This window comes from Diorhabda carinulata, chromosome 4 (genome assembly GCF_026250575.1).
Source record: "Diorhabda carinulata isolate Delta chromosome 4, icDioCari1.1, whole genome shotgun sequence".
In the NCBI taxonomy this organism is placed as follows: domain Eukaryota; kingdom Metazoa; phylum Arthropoda; class Insecta; order Coleoptera; family Chrysomelidae; genus Diorhabda; species Diorhabda carinulata.
In genome coordinates, this window is record NC_079463.1 from 1,737,389 (window position 1) to 1,752,292 (window position 14,904).

General features: G+C 30.8%; 2 protein-coding genes across 4 annotated transcripts; one reads left to right on the forward strand and one right to left on the reverse strand.

Moving 5' to 3' along the window:
• The first annotated feature begins 4 nt into the window (after positions 1 to 4).
• On the forward strand, positions 5 to 5,585 carry LOC130892888 (integrator complex subunit 7). Its single transcript, XM_057798572.1, has 14 exons — positions 5 to 267; positions 321 to 450; positions 508 to 792; positions 1,116 to 1,276; positions 1,330 to 1,596; positions 1,650 to 1,806; positions 1,857 to 2,062; positions 2,122 to 2,420; positions 2,476 to 2,661; positions 2,719 to 3,017; positions 3,785 to 3,983; positions 4,169 to 4,465; positions 5,054 to 5,295; positions 5,447 to 5,585. Exons 1-14 carry the CDS (start codon positions 177 to 179, stop codon positions 5,502 to 5,504), a joined length of 2,877 nt encoding a protein of 958 aa, XP_057654555.1. The 5' UTR covers positions 5 to 176; the 3' UTR covers positions 5,505 to 5,585.
• LOC130892889 (molybdenum cofactor biosynthesis protein 1) lies at positions 5,500 to 14,903 on the reverse strand. Of its 3 annotated transcripts, XM_057798576.1 has the most exons (8): positions 14,592 to 14,903; positions 14,445 to 14,538; positions 14,182 to 14,349; positions 13,877 to 14,125; positions 12,369 to 12,571; positions 12,077 to 12,308; positions 10,600 to 10,674; positions 7,719 to 7,941 (listed from the first exon to the last, which is right to left on the reverse strand). In XM_057798576.1, the coding sequence occupies exons 1-7, from the start codon at positions 14,670 to 14,672 to the stop codon at positions 10,619 to 10,621; spliced, it is 1,083 nt and encodes a 360-aa protein (XP_057654559.1). In that variant the 5' UTR covers positions 14,673 to 14,903; the 3' UTR covers positions 7,719 to 7,941; positions 10,600 to 10,618. The 3 variants fall into 3 exon arrangements, with proteins under 3 accessions (XP_057654556.1, XP_057654557.1, XP_057654559.1); XM_057798573.1 differs by lacking the exon at positions 10,600 to 10,674 and having other exon boundaries at positions 5,500 to 7,941; XM_057798574.1 differs by lacking the exon at positions 10,600 to 10,674 and having other exon boundaries at positions 5,500 to 7,941; positions 14,445 to 14,535; positions 14,592 to 14,885.
• Between the last annotated feature and the right edge of the window lies 1 nt (position 14,904).

Consider the following 14,904-nt stretch of genomic DNA (forward strand, 5'->3'; position numbering starts at 1 on the left):
AATTCATCATGGTTATGAATAAATTGTTTATTATTAAAACTTGGTAGATCATTTGTTTCTATAGAAAGTGATGACAGAAAAAGAAGAAGAATATAGCGGTTAAGTCTACCGAAAAAAACCAAAACAAGCTATTTAATTATTGTTTCTATTAAATGTTTAATTAAGAATTTGTTAAAATGATGGGAGTAAGAGTAAATACTTTCAACGAAAATAATTTAGGTGAACCTGATCAAGATGCCAATTCAGCTTTAACCGAACTAGACAAAGGTTTGTATCAAAAAAAGTACGAAATTTAAAGTATAATTATATTGTTTCACAAGGTTTAAGATCGGCTAAAGTAGGTGAACAATGTGAAGCTATTGTAAGATTCCCTAAACTATTTGAAAAATATCCTTTCCCGATTTTAATAAATGCATCTCTGCTTAAATTGGCAGATGTATTTCGTATGGGGTAAGTACACTAACAAGAATAATTTAGATTATTTCTCTGTGATATTCTAATTTTCAGTAACAATTTTTTGAGACTATGCGTTTTGAGAGTTTGTCAACAGAGTGAAAAACATCTAGATAAAATATCAAACGTTGATGAATTTGTACGTAGAATTTATACTGTCATACATAGCAATGATCCTATTGCTAGAGCTGTGACTATAAGAATATTCGGAGCTGTTGCGGCGATTATTCCAGAACGGCAGCAAATTCAACATTGTATTAGGAGTAGTCTGGATTCTCATGATAGTGTTGAAGTGGAAGCAGCCATTTATGGTGCAGTTCAGTTCGCAGCACAGTCAAAGTAAGAATTTAGTCAAATATATGCTTTTATTTCTTTGTTTCTAAACGCTTTATTCAGTATAAATATAAAATTAAATAGTTTTGCTGTTGTGGAAAGCTTTGTATGATATGATTGGTAGGTTTTAACAAAAATTTAGAAAAATGTTAGAATTCTAAGACTTGAGTATTTAGAATTTCTGGAATAAATAATTGAATTTTCATTGCTCAAGTTGATAAATGAAAGTAGACAGAAGTATACAAAACCATAAAAAATTGTTTAGAAAGTGGAATCGTTGATTTTCAAAATCCCTTGATTATTATTTAGTATAAAATACTTATTTTTAGAACATTTGCAATAAGTATGTGTAACAAAGTATCTGATATGATACAAAGGCAGTCAACTCCTGCTAATATGAAGCTACAACTAATTCCAATTCTACAATATATGCATCATGATACAAATACATCAGCTATGGTTAGATCTCTCTGTATTGAACTGTTACCAGGTGAAATAATGTTAATTAAATAAATATTTAGTATTGTTTCGAATCATTTTTAGGATATCCCGCTGTGGAATTTGTCTTAGTAACTTTAAATGCTTTAACAAAATTAGCTGAAGCCACTTTAGTAGACATACCGAGTCAGGTTAATTTATTATTGAACTATCTGAAGAGCGATCCTCGTTGGGAAATTAAATTGAGAGCGTTACAACATTTGTATGAGTTAGCGAAACCAGGAGCACACTTATGGCCTCCAGGTGCAATTGATGAGATTATAAATTTTGCCTTGAATACCGATCAAAAGAAAATTTTGTCCCCATCTTTAAGTAAGTATTTTTTTTATTGTAATTATTGTGATGTTTATAACATTTTCATTTAGGAGTGTTGCAAGTGTTGGTGGAATCCCCGAAAATGTGTTATGAGCACAGATCATCGGGTTCCAAACTTAGAGAACTCTGTTATAATCACTGTTATTCTCCGGAACCCAAAATAGGGGCGCAAGCGATACAAATACTCAGCCATATATTGTGTTATTGGTAATTATTCATTACAATCTTTATTTTTTTGTCAAATCTATCATTTTTAGTTATAAAGAAAATATACCAACTGAAGGGGAAGAAGAAATAACAGCAGCATTAGAAACGCTAATTTTATTATTAACTTTTATGAAAACAAAACATTCAGTACATTTAAAAACAGTTTTAAAATGTGCCGTGCAATTATGCGAAGCTAAAGATCAATTCTGTGAAATATTTGTAGAACTGTTAGGAACTCGATTGGATAATGTTGATGGTAAATAAATAGATGATGATAATCGACAGATTTAACCCCACGTGATTATTTTTTTTTAGGCGATAATACTCTAACGATATGCGAAACTCTTGGCGCTATTGGTAGTTTAAGACCAGAAACTCTAGTACCACTTATTGATACTATTATAAATATATTAACGGCTCTGAATGAAATTAGGGAACCGACTCAATTGCAAACCCAAACGAAAACCATGTTATGTACTTTGATGTTTCAGACTTTATGCGGTCACAAATGGAATGAAGATACTTTTGATATTGTGATGAAAGTAGTGGGTAATAATAATATGTGGGCTAATTATTGTATAGCAAGAGCTGCTATGAGATACGGTCATCATAAGGTATGTTTTTATTATCAATATGGTTATTTTTTTTTTCAATAAAAAAATATTCTAGGTGGCTCATCATATTTTCCTTGGACTTACTGAACAAGTTAGTTCAGAACATTTCCACTTTTGGTTGATATGTTTGAAAGAATTATCCAAAGCTGAATGCGAATTGTACAGTGAAGATTCCGAAACGCTTATCACTAGATTAGATTCTGCTGTGATACATTATAATAAAGCGATAGCAGCTTTAAAGGCGAGTTTATATCGTTTAACTAATATTGTAAGGATTTTTTCATGAGTTACTTTTCAGGCTGCTAGTACCCCTCAACATAATCTGGCATTTCAAGCGGAATATATGAAAATTAGAACCGATTACTTACATTGTTTATTACAATTGATTTATAGTTGTAATATATTGTGTATAGTACCACCTCCGGCGATAGCAGCCACTTTAGTTCAGAATACTAGAGACGAATACCAGAGGCACGGTTATATTACGAATCAATTGAGAAAATGCGCCAAGGATTTTAAAAATTGCGGTGATATGCATTGGAAATTGTATCAAACAACTTTCGATGCCGATCCTGCCACACTTGAAATCATACAAATGTAAGTATACATAAAAATATCAGGTGTTAGGTGATAATTTAACGTTATCAGATTTTGAAAGTGTAATGGAAAATATAACCTCAAACGTAACTCTTTTAGTAGTAACAACAACTGTCATATATGTCAGACACATTTTAGTTCTTCTTTTTTATCGAATATAACAGACGTTAGGTTGCGTTTATTTGAACTATGCGAATCATAGTCAAAATCAAGGGACAGCAGCTATGGAGGCAGTCTTGTTTCACTAGTAACAAAAACTGTCATATATGTCAGACACATTTTAGAAAATGTTAAATAATGAGGTTATGTTGATGAGAATGGTTTTCCTTTTATTTTAGTTAATAAATATTATGGTGTTTGATAATAGATCTGGTTATATTCCCTAAAGTAATTTAATTTAACTGAAAATTGAAACTAGCTATGGAAAGCTATAACTGAATGTTAATGTTAAAATTGCTCTTATATAATATTTCATTGTAAAGATCATGTTTAAAGAACCACTGGGGCCAGATTTTTAAACCCTTAAAGATACTTTTAGGGTTGAAAACTTGTTTTTTTTTAAAGAAAGTTTTTTGCTTGCTGTAAAAAACTCAATATAATCATTCCTCGATAAAATCTATATCTAGTGAATACCAAAGATGAATATAATATTTGGAACTTCTACGTAAAAAGGTAACTGGAGGAAATTGATTGATAGGAAATATTATTCCTAAACGTAAACTTATCTTGTACGAAGAATATTGTTTTATGACTTTTAATTGTTTCAGTCTGCAACAAACTTGTGTCTTGTTAGAAAAATGTGTGGAAAGTTTGTGTGTGAGTGGTACTAAACTGAAAGACGAATACATCGAATTCGGTTCCAAGCAAACTAAATTGGAATCACAGCAACTTGTAAAGGCTTGCGAAAACGCTTTAAAAATCGCCCAAAGCGTTTCGGAGGAAAATAATTCCACTATAACGCATAGTGTGAGTATTTTCATTCATTTCCTAAAATTCATCACCGTTGATAATTATTTTGACTTCAATCATCGATATGTACTTAGAATTGATCAGATTTTATTAACAAAACCCAAATTTATTTGAGCGAATATTTATTATTTTAGTTCAAATGAGGTTATGAAACTGATATATTTATCAATTTATATTTGTAGCAAGTAGAAGTTCTAAAAAAAATAATAGAGATATTAATAAACGCATCTTTACCGATACCCCGGTATTTTTTCCAAATATTACAATCAACCAGCGTGAAGTTGGCCATATCACCGCAACCTAGAGTATTGGGGGAATTTATAAGCGTACAAGCTGGTTCGCAATTAGCTGTCAAAGTAGAGGGCGTTATACAACACGGCATGAAACCGGGATTATTCCGAAAAATAGACGAGGTTATTATTAACGTCACTTCGCAGTTGCAAACTAATCCGAAAAATAAAGATAGTTTAGATCCTAAGGTATAGTATCGTTAAATTTTCGAAATTATTGTTCTAAAGTATAAAACTTAACCTCAAACTTGACTCTTTCAATAGTAACAACTGTCATATGTCAGTACATTTTAGTTCTTCTTTTTTATCGAATATAATTGACGTTACGTGGTGTTTATATTTTGTTTCACTTGTAACCACAACTGTCAGGCAACTGTTAGTTCTTATTTTTTATTGAATATAACTGACGTTACATTCTGTTCACAGAATTTCTTTAATCACAATTCGTTAAAATGTACAGAAAGCGATAAATAACTTGATATAATGTACGATACAGTCACACCGAATGTCAACAAGACGTTTTATACTTTATTGTCTTTGGTTAGGGATGTAATTCATTTTTTTTTATTAATGTTATAATAAAATATACGGAATTATATTACTTGCAAGGTATTAAAAAGAGCAAAATATAACCTCAAACGTAACTCTTTAACCAGTAACAACTGTCATATTTTAGTTCTTCTTTTTTACCGAATAAAACTGACGTTAGGTTATGTTAATTTCTTGTTTCACTTGTAACAACAACTGTCATATAGTGTAATTTTTTTTACTTTGTAGCTGCTGGAACAAGTGTCAATTTTGACACAAACCGTTACACCACACAAAGATTTTTTCACCGCTCAATTTTTATTGGCTTTTCCTAGAGGTGGGCAATATTTATTATCGGTCGAAGCATCCGTTATTGACGAAGAAACTAATATATGGAAAACTGGACCGAAATCTACTTTAACCGTAAAAGTACCAGAAGAAACTAAATTGGCTCCTATAACGGTACCTGGTATGGCCAACAATGCAAACGTGTAAGTATGATGTTTATTAATGTATATAGGGTGTGGACAATAAAATTACAATGGTATCAATCAATATATCAATTAACCTCCATAATAGTGTGGATTTTCATCAACAAACATATTTCTTGAGTTTTCATTAGAATCTTCTTTTTTTTTTCAGGATTCTTATGCCGGAAGACAGCCTATTTGTACGTCCCCAACAAAAAAAGACTATTTAGTTAATAGAATTTATATTTACACTAAAAAAATATTTTATAAACAATTTCAATAAAAAATATGTTAACAATTACAAACTTTAATATTTGTGATATTTTTTTTCTATAAGTAAAAAATTTTCAACTTGTTATCGTTATCTAAAAGGCACTGGGAATTTAAATTATTTGTTTCAAGTGAAAAAGTGAGTTTGTAGTGAGTCAGATACCCTGACCGTAACCGAAACTACAAAATTGATTATTTAAAGAGAAAGGAAAACATCAAATTTATTTCGCTCGATATCATGTAGGAAAAAATCTTTTTTTTAGTGTATATTCAAGCAAAACTTTCAAATTCACCTCTATCAAGTGTATAGAGATGTGATTTTTATAGTTACATCCTTGTAACTATAAAAGTAACATTTTTTCCAGTATAGAGATGGGAATTTCCACTTGGATCTCTTTTAACACGAAAATAACAGCTCTTGAAAGTTAGAGATGGGACTTTTGACTCGAATTTTTGTCAATAACAGTAAACAATAAATATGGAAATATCCATACAGTAGAAAATAGGACATTATCAAAATATACAGATTGGAATTTCTACTTGCACTTCATCCACTTCCCAAACCAACAAGTTTTTAGATATAGAGATGGGAATTCCGCTTGTACCACTTTCAGTTCGGAAATAACAGCTTTTTCGAGTAAAGAGATGGGATTTTTCACTTCCATTGAAAATAACGGTTTTTCAAGGCTAAATTTGGAAATTTCCATACCCATAAATTAAAAAATGAAGTATAGAGATGGGATTCACTACTTGTAACCCAACAGCTGAATTATAAAATTTAAATTCGTGAATAACAGACTTAAAACATAAAGACAAATCTTTCGATCACCATTCTTGGAATAAAATTGGAGATTTAATGAATTTGTCGGAACCATTTTTCTCCAGCTATCGATTGGATTAGATAACGTGATCTATTTCGAAGAATTAGTAACATCCACCATTATTTGGGCCTCTTATTGGGAGATTTTTTGAACCACAAGACACAATATCAAAACTAATGATCAAGCCAAAACATCCATACCAAAGAAACATAATGAGAACTCACTGGAGCGACTATTTCTCTCCAAGGGAAAACTCCATATTGAAGAAATAGAATAAAAATTCACCGGGGCGACGATTTATCTTCAAAGGAAGACTCCATATTGAAGAAATAGAATAAAAATTCACTGGGGCGACGATTTATCTTCAAAGGAAGACTCCATATTGAAGAAATAGAATGAAAATTCACCGGTGCGACGATTTATCTTCAAGGGAAGACTCCATATTGAAGAAATAGAATGAAAATTCACCGGTGCGACGATTTATCTTCAAGGGAAGACTCCATATTGAAGAAATAGAATGAAAATTCACCGGTGCGACTATTTCTCTCCAAGGGAAGACTTCCATACCGAAGAAACAGAATGAGAACTCATTGGGGCGACTATTTCTCTTCAACGGAAGACTCCATACCGAAGAAATAGAATGAGAACTCACCGGTGAGACGATTTGTCTTCAATTTTTCAAGCTAGATTTGTCTGTGTGGTCTCCAAGAAATGTAGAATCATACAAAAACGTTTTGTCCTTAGTCCTTTTAGATCTTTTACCACTTTTTCGGTCAGAATAGCATTAACAGAAACGGTTGAAATGTATAACATACTCGAGGACGTTTCATATTTAAAATTCTTACCCTAATGACGCCTAATTCTTGATTTTTAACGATCAAATTAAACTATTTACAAATGGAATGATAGATTTCAAAAGAAAGGGCGTATTAAACAACTCCTACGGTCGGAGAAAAAACACCGGTCGTCGGTTTTCTATTATAATCCCTCAATTTGAATACCTCGGCACCATAATCACCGCTTTTGCCCCCCTTTTTATTCAATAGATGTATATCCGATATAACGATGCTTTTGCTAACAGCTTTACACATATCGTAAACTGTTAAAGCTGCAACACTAACGGCGGTCATCGCTTCCATTTCGACACCGGTTTTGCCTTCGCAATGCACCTGAGCCTGTATCTCGACAGTTTCTTTTTCTTTGTTAAGATGAGCGGTCACTTTGACGCTGGATAAAACGATATTGTGACAAAGCGGTATGATTTCAGACGTCTTCTTGGCCCCGGTGATTCCCGCTATTTCCGCTAGCGTTAAAACGTCTCCTTTCTTCGTGGAATTTTCGAGGATCAATTGAGTGATACGAGGACCTACTTTAACTACCGCCGAGGCGGTCGCGTAACGTTGAGTTACGTTTTTACCGGCGACGTCCACCATGTGGATTTTACCGCGTTTATCGACGTGCGACAGTTCTTCGTCGGTGTGTTTGGTGGAACAGTGTCTTTTGGATTGGTACGACGAAACGTGCGGGAAAAGGTGCGACAATTTATTGCGAGGCAAAAACATGTTGATTTGGGAATCTGAAAATAATAAGCGATTTAATCAATAATCGGTATCATCATTTCGATGACATTTATACGCCGAAAATTTGCTTCATATCAACAAATTGAAGTAAAATTCAATTTGTTTTACGAATTTATCATTTAATTCATTTTTTACGTCATCAATATCAATAAGGATACCGAAAATTTTAATTCGGTAGAAACTGTTTGATGTAGACCGGAAAAATTTGTAAGAATTTGCCTCTAATAGTAAGAAGTATACCAAAAATAGGATTTTAAGGGGTTATGGCAAAATTAAAATCCGATTAAGCCCCTCTAGAACAAGTTCCCGCTTCAGAAATAGATTCCTAAGAGGATGGAGCAAATCGGTATCCAATTGAGCCTCTTTGGGACCAATTTGGATATTATAAACCATCCCACGTATCCACCTGATTTACTACCATGTTGTTTTTTCCTCTAATGGTAAGAAGAATACCGAAAACAGTTGTTTAAGAGGATCTAGCAAAATTAAAATCCAATTGAGGCTCTCAGGATCAAACTCAAGTACCAAAAACAGAGTCTTAAGAGTATATAGCAAAAATAGAACCCACTCGAGCACCTGTGGAACAATCTGACGCTTCAGAAAGAGATCCTTAAGAGGATGGAGCAAATCGGAATCTAATTGAGCCTCTTTGGGACCAATTTGGATATTATAAACCACCCCACGTATCCACCTGATTTACTACCATTTTGTTTTTTCCTCTAATGGTAAGAAGTATACCGAAAACAGGTTTTTAAGAGGATCTAGCAAAATTAAAATCCAATTGAGGCTCTCAGGATCAAACTCAAGTACCAAAAACAGAGTCTTAAGAGTATATAGCAAAAATAGAACCCACTCGAGCACCTGTGGAACAATCTGACGCTTCAGAAAGAGATCCTTAAGAGGATGGAGCAAATCGGAATCTAATTGAGCCTCTTTGGGACCAATTTGGATATTATAAACCATCCCACGTATCCACCTGATTTACTACCATTTTGTTTTTTCCTCTAATGGTAAGAAGAATACCGAAAACAGGTGTTTAAGAGGATCTAGCAAAATTAAAATCCAATTGAGGCTCTCAGGGTCAATCTTAAGTACCAAAAACAGAGTATATAGCAAAAGTGGAATCCAATAGAACCTCTTTGGGACGATTTTGAATGTTATAGATCATCCTATATATGCACCTGATCTAGTACCATGCTATTTTTTTCTCTAATATTAAAAAATATAACAAAAAAAATAATTTTGAGGGTATAAAGCAAAATTAAAATCCAATCGAGCCTTTTTGAAATGATCCCATACAATTTCTGGAAGGAACTCGTATTAGCCCGATTTACTACTAACGGATTTTGATTTTATATCAGATAGTTTTTTTTACCATTACATAACTCAAAAGTTTTATCTAGTTTTAATTGATGGCTCAAGCTGAATCCTTAAAATTTTATATTTATAGTAAAATTACTTTCGTTTCCTTGGTCGGTTACTCAAATAAAAATTTTTTGAGGTTAAGTTTTATGCAGACAAATAAATCACTAATTACGATAAGAGTTATATTTTAAAAATAATCTCAGACAGATTTATTTGCGACAATCCAAATATGATTTCAACTAAATGGTCATGCGGATAAAGTTGATGCAATGGAAATAAAAACGTTTACACCAGTACGATTATTGTACCTCACCTAAATAAATTGAAACACAAACGCCCGGATATTAGTCACAATAAATATTTATTAATAATCAACTTAATCAAAAATGAACTTTTTTAATAACCATTCATTAAAATATGAATTTCGCGACGACCTTCTACTACCACAGACACTTGTAAACTAACAGTTTTTTAATTATAGAGATGGGGTTTCCAGTTTCAGTTCGAAAATAACTAGTTTGTCAAGTATAGAGATGGAACTTTTATTTACCTATTTGATACTTCTAAAATACCAGAGGCGGTACTTCCAACTTGCACTTCAGTTACTTACAGTTCTTCAAGTATAGAGATGGGAATTTCTATTTGTACAAATTTCAGTTCGAAAATAACACCTTTTTTTAGAATAGAGATGAGATTTATCATTTGTATCTTTGTTACTTTCAAAAAAAAAACATTTTTTTTTAGAAATGAAAATTTCTTCTTCCGTCAATTATAAAATAGAAGTTTTTTAAGGTATAGAGATTGGAACTTTACTTGCATTTCTATTACTTTGAAAATACCAGTTATTGAGTGATAAAGGTGCGACTTTCTACTTGCACTTCAGTTACTTACAAACAGTTTATCAAGTGTAGAGATGGGAATTCCTATGTGTACCAATTTCAGTTCGAAAATAACAAGTTTTTTCAGTGTAGAGATGAGAATTGCCATTTGTACAAATTTCAGTATAGAGATGAGATTTTTCATTTGTATCTTCGTCACTTCCAAAGAAACTATTTTTCAATTATAAAAATGGAAATATATTGCTTCAAATAATCTATTTTTAGCTTCCCCTACTATTTATTGTAGCTATAAACTCTCTATTTACAAAAAAATTATATTTACACATCTAATTTTCAAATTTCATTCCTGAAACTCAAATAGCAAGACGTTGACTTGATATTTTTATGAAATTTGTTTTAAAACGACTGACCATAACCGCAATTACGATTATTTTTAACAAACTACTCTACCTTTTAACTATATAACTTTCTAGCCACCAATAAGTATCATAGGACGGTTTGCCATTTGAGATATGTTCATCATTCCTGGAAAATAGTTTACTAGAGTCAATAGAGGTTAAAGGGTTAAGGGTTAATCCTCAATTTTCAACAAAATGATGTTATTTATCTTGGGATATTTGAAAATATTGGTAATATCTAATTATTTTACTTTCTGGTCCTTCGAGCTAAGGAACCAAGGAACTAACAATAGAATTAGTAAATATTTACTAAATAATTTCCCAATTTTCAATGTCTATTAGTACAAAATATCAATTATTATTTTTACTAACCAATATAGCACAAAAACATTTCATGAATTTTAATAAGTCTGAAAGGTACTGTAGAAATTAAAATTTAAAAAAGAATTATGTGAGAATTTAACAGATTTTTGTTTTGACATGAACTGGTAGACCACACCCGTGGAAAGGAGGGTTGTGAAGTCATCTAAACATATAACAAGGGTAATTGAGATGTAGTTCAACAGAAAATTTACTATTTCATTTTATAAACCAATTAGTAAATTATTTAGGTATACCTTTTATAATTTCTAGTCAAAATCGAAATATTTACGATAAACTTATATAGTATCAGGTAAATATATTAAAAAATACATCAACTTCCTAAGATTCAGTTCTATATATTATACATTAAGAATTATATAAAATTTTTCAAGGATTTAATGTGATAAAAATGTTGATTAGTATTGAAATTGTTAATACAGAACCCCGGCGATTGTTATTATCCACCACAAAGCAAATCAACGAAATTTATATGAAAAATTAATAAACGAAATATTAAAATGAGCTGGAATTATTCATGTTTCAAATCCAATTTTATTTACCAATTAAAAATAAACTATTAGATTAAATATCTCTAACCCAACTTACCGATTACATCAACTTACGAATCGTATATTTGGTGATTATCCATTATATTATGAACTATAGGTCACAAGTTCAAAAGATCAGTTAAAGTCTATTATATTCGTGATAACAAACGTTTACATCTCAAAATGTTTCGTTTTAAAATTTTTGTTATGTCAACAAGGTAAACTAATAAAATTCTTCTTCTATTCATTCGCTCGGCCATTGACATAATAAAACATAATCATTTAATAAAATTTTCATAACCAAACTAACGTCGATTATAATTCGATTAATTTCTAACCTATCATTCGATTAATTTCTAACCTATCATTCGATTAACTTCTAACCTAACTTCTATAAACAAATTTGATGGGCGTGAATGAAGTAAAAATAAATAAAAATTTAATGTTTATATTGAAAAAAATATAATAAAAATAAAAGTTTTATAAGAAGAGTGATCAGGTAATGTGTTTAATTGATTTCAATACATTTTAGTTTTATTATTCTAATAAAAACTTTAAAAATTGGATTTGAAAATGTTTTTTATTAAATTTCGACTTTATAAATGAAGATATACATACCTGCGTGTTGTTTTTTCTTTCTTTTGACAGCTGCGCTAATAAGAGCAGTTAAATCATCGTCGGAACATTTATTTCTAATTGCGTCTCGTAAAGACACTTCGGTATTACCAAAAAGACAAACTTTTAAATTACCGTCTGCCGTAATTCTTAACCTATTACAAGAATCACAAAAGTGGTCGCTCATTGAAGTTATAAAACCTATTTGACCTTCGTATCCCGGAACTTTCCAAGCCTTAAAATAATTATTCGCTATCATCACGAAAAAACGAAAAATGATTAAATGTATCTTTACTTTAGATGTGTCGTTTGGATTATTTTCCAAAGGTGAAATATCAGGCCATTTTTGACGTATTCTATTAACCATATCCTTGTAAGACACCATTTTTCTAACATCCCACTTATTACCAGTAAAGGGCATATATTCAATGAACCTAACATCGAAATTTTTATCTCTAGTAAGTTCCACAAAATCACATATTTCATCATCGTTGAAATCTAAAATTCTTTTTTTTAATATCAACACTTTAGACCAGTTTTTTTCGACCCATAATTACATACACGGAAGCAAAAAAGTCAAATATGTGCTATAGAAAGGTAAATATCTTATGAAAGTGAAAATAATTAATAAAAAAAATCAGAATTGACAACAAAACCAAATTATCTAAAACATGGACGTTAACAGAATAGAGAAGCTAAAGTAACAACTAAAAAATGATCAAGAGATAAGACAATATCTATAATTTTATTGAAAAACAGTAATACAAGTAACGATTATCACAAAATGAAAATTAGTAAGAAAAGTTAGTAAAAAACTAATGAACATTCATTTGTAAACTAAATGACCCAACTGATTCTGCAAACCTCCTGGTAAAATAAGTCAAAAAAAATGAAGAAAAAGCTTTTGTTTACTCAAAATTTAATGTTAGATCAATTATTTTTCATAATTGAGCAAGTACAGTGTGATTAACTAGCATTCAAAGGATATAATAGACTTTACACCAACTAACATTCTGTAAAGTCTAGAACGCATTCAGGATATTATAATTTAATTATTTATATTTTTATAAGTTTGTTTTAACAGAGATTTCAACGTACTGATAATAATTCCATATAATCAGATATCTACAGCAAAGCAAACTAAAGATGTGAATGTGGAGATGCTGTAAATGTTGAAAAGCCATTTGTTATATTAAAAAATAACCTTGGATCCAAATAACAAACAATTTATAAACCGCAATAAAGATAATTTGATATTAATTTCATTTTTAGGTATATTTTATTCTAAATAAAACCGTTATTTTCAACAATCAAATAAAAATTTGGATTAAAAATGACATTAAAGTTAATCTAAAACATATAAAGTAACCACACCCATATTAAAATGAAATAAAAAGTACTGAAATGAGATTTCTAAAGAAAATAAACAATAAATCAAGATATGACAAAATAAAGAGAAAATTTAATTTCAAAACAAAATAGAAGGAGGACAATTAACAATCAACAATGGGAAAAGAAGATTAATAAGGAAGATATATGAAGCACAAACTTACAAAAAAAAGAACTGATCGAAGAGGATCTGGACAGAAGAAATTAAGATAGCAGAGGAAAATCTACGAATAAGATGGCAGCAGGAAACAAAAGACACAAGATAGGAGAGAATGGAAACTGCTGTGGAAAAAAGAGCCCATGTAATGACTCAACTCCAACATACCTTCGAGATTAAATAATACAAACTACCCTTAAAACCATTTTTTTAAGCAGAATAAAGTTGCATATATTCAAGGAAGAATATAAACTTACCTTTCATCATTACACAATTAATTTTAACAGGATTGTATCCTAATTGCAACGCCAAATCAATACCCATCATTACTCTCTGCCATCCTTTTCTCCGCGCCATAACTTCATACCTTTCTGGTTTCAAAGTATCTAAACTAACATTTAAAATATCTAAACCGGCTTTTTGTAAAGACACCAATTGTTTAGTCAAAACTAAACCGTTTGTAGTCATTGCGACGATCTGAAGTCCATCAATTTTTTTTAAATTGTCTAAGAAATGATATTACACATCAATTTGATTTAAGGACAAAGCGAAATGTACTTACAAATAATATCAACTAAATCCCTTCTAATTGTAGGTTCTCCTCCTGTTAATCTAATTTTTGTCACTCCTTCTTTTACAAAAAGTTCGGTTATTTTCAGTACCTCATCTGTGGTTAATAATTTAGAATTTTCTGTTAGTTTAACACCTTCGGCTGGCATACAATATTTACCTTAAAATTAAAGTATTTAAGAATCATCGCAAGCGGTGTTAATCTTGAGAATATATTTCTTAAGATTAACAATGCAATTTATTGATTTATTTTACATCTCAAATTGCATTTTTCCGTTAAAGAAATTCTTAAATAAGTATGATTTCTTCCAAACAAATCAGTGAGAACGGTTGGTAATTTCACATCCTCCTGAAATATGAATCACTTAAAACTACATATACATACAAGAATTTATTAATAACCTTTGCCACTGGTACTGATATCTTCGTAGAAAAAGTTCTTTTTGAAACATCGCTTAAAATTCTAAAAAACAATTTATGCATTCCTAAATAAATAAAAGTTCAAGTATTAAATACAACAAATAAATTGTTCCAAAAATTTCACCAACTGGAATATATATTATGCAAAAAACAGAATAAAAAACATTTTATATTGGTAAATATTTCGTTCCCTAGAACGCTGTTAAGTTACAAACTATAATTAACGCGGCCAAAGTCAAATTATAATCGCAGCATATCGCGAAGCTGGTTCACATTGGTTGACCCCTTCGTTTTC

Bases quoted from the DNA above. Each gene is read 5' to 3' on its own strand.
- LOC130892888 (XM_057798572.1), top strand. From the start codon at position 177: ATGATGGGAGTAAGAGTAAATACTTTCAACGAAAATAATTTAGGTGAA. The intron at 2,662-2,718 runs GCGAGTTTATAT...GTTACTTTTCAG, and splicing joins AAGCGATAGCAGCTTTAAAG to GCTGCTAGTACCCCTCAACA. The intron at 3,984-4,168 runs GTGAGTATTTTC...TTATATTTGTAG, and splicing joins ATTCCACTATAACGCATAGT to CAAGTAGAAGTTCTAAAAAA.
- LOC130892889 (XM_057798573.1), bottom strand. From the start codon at position 14,672: ATGCATAAATTGTTTTTTAGAATTTTAAGCGATGTTTCAAAAAGAACT. The intron at 14,539-14,591 runs GTTATTAATAAA...TTCATATTTCAG, and splicing joins TATCAGTACCAGTGGCAAAG to GAGGATGTGAAATTACCAAC. The intron at 14,126-14,181 runs GTAAGTACATTT...ATCATTTCTTAG, and splicing joins GGATTTAGTTGATATTATTT to ACAATTTAAAAAAAATTGAT.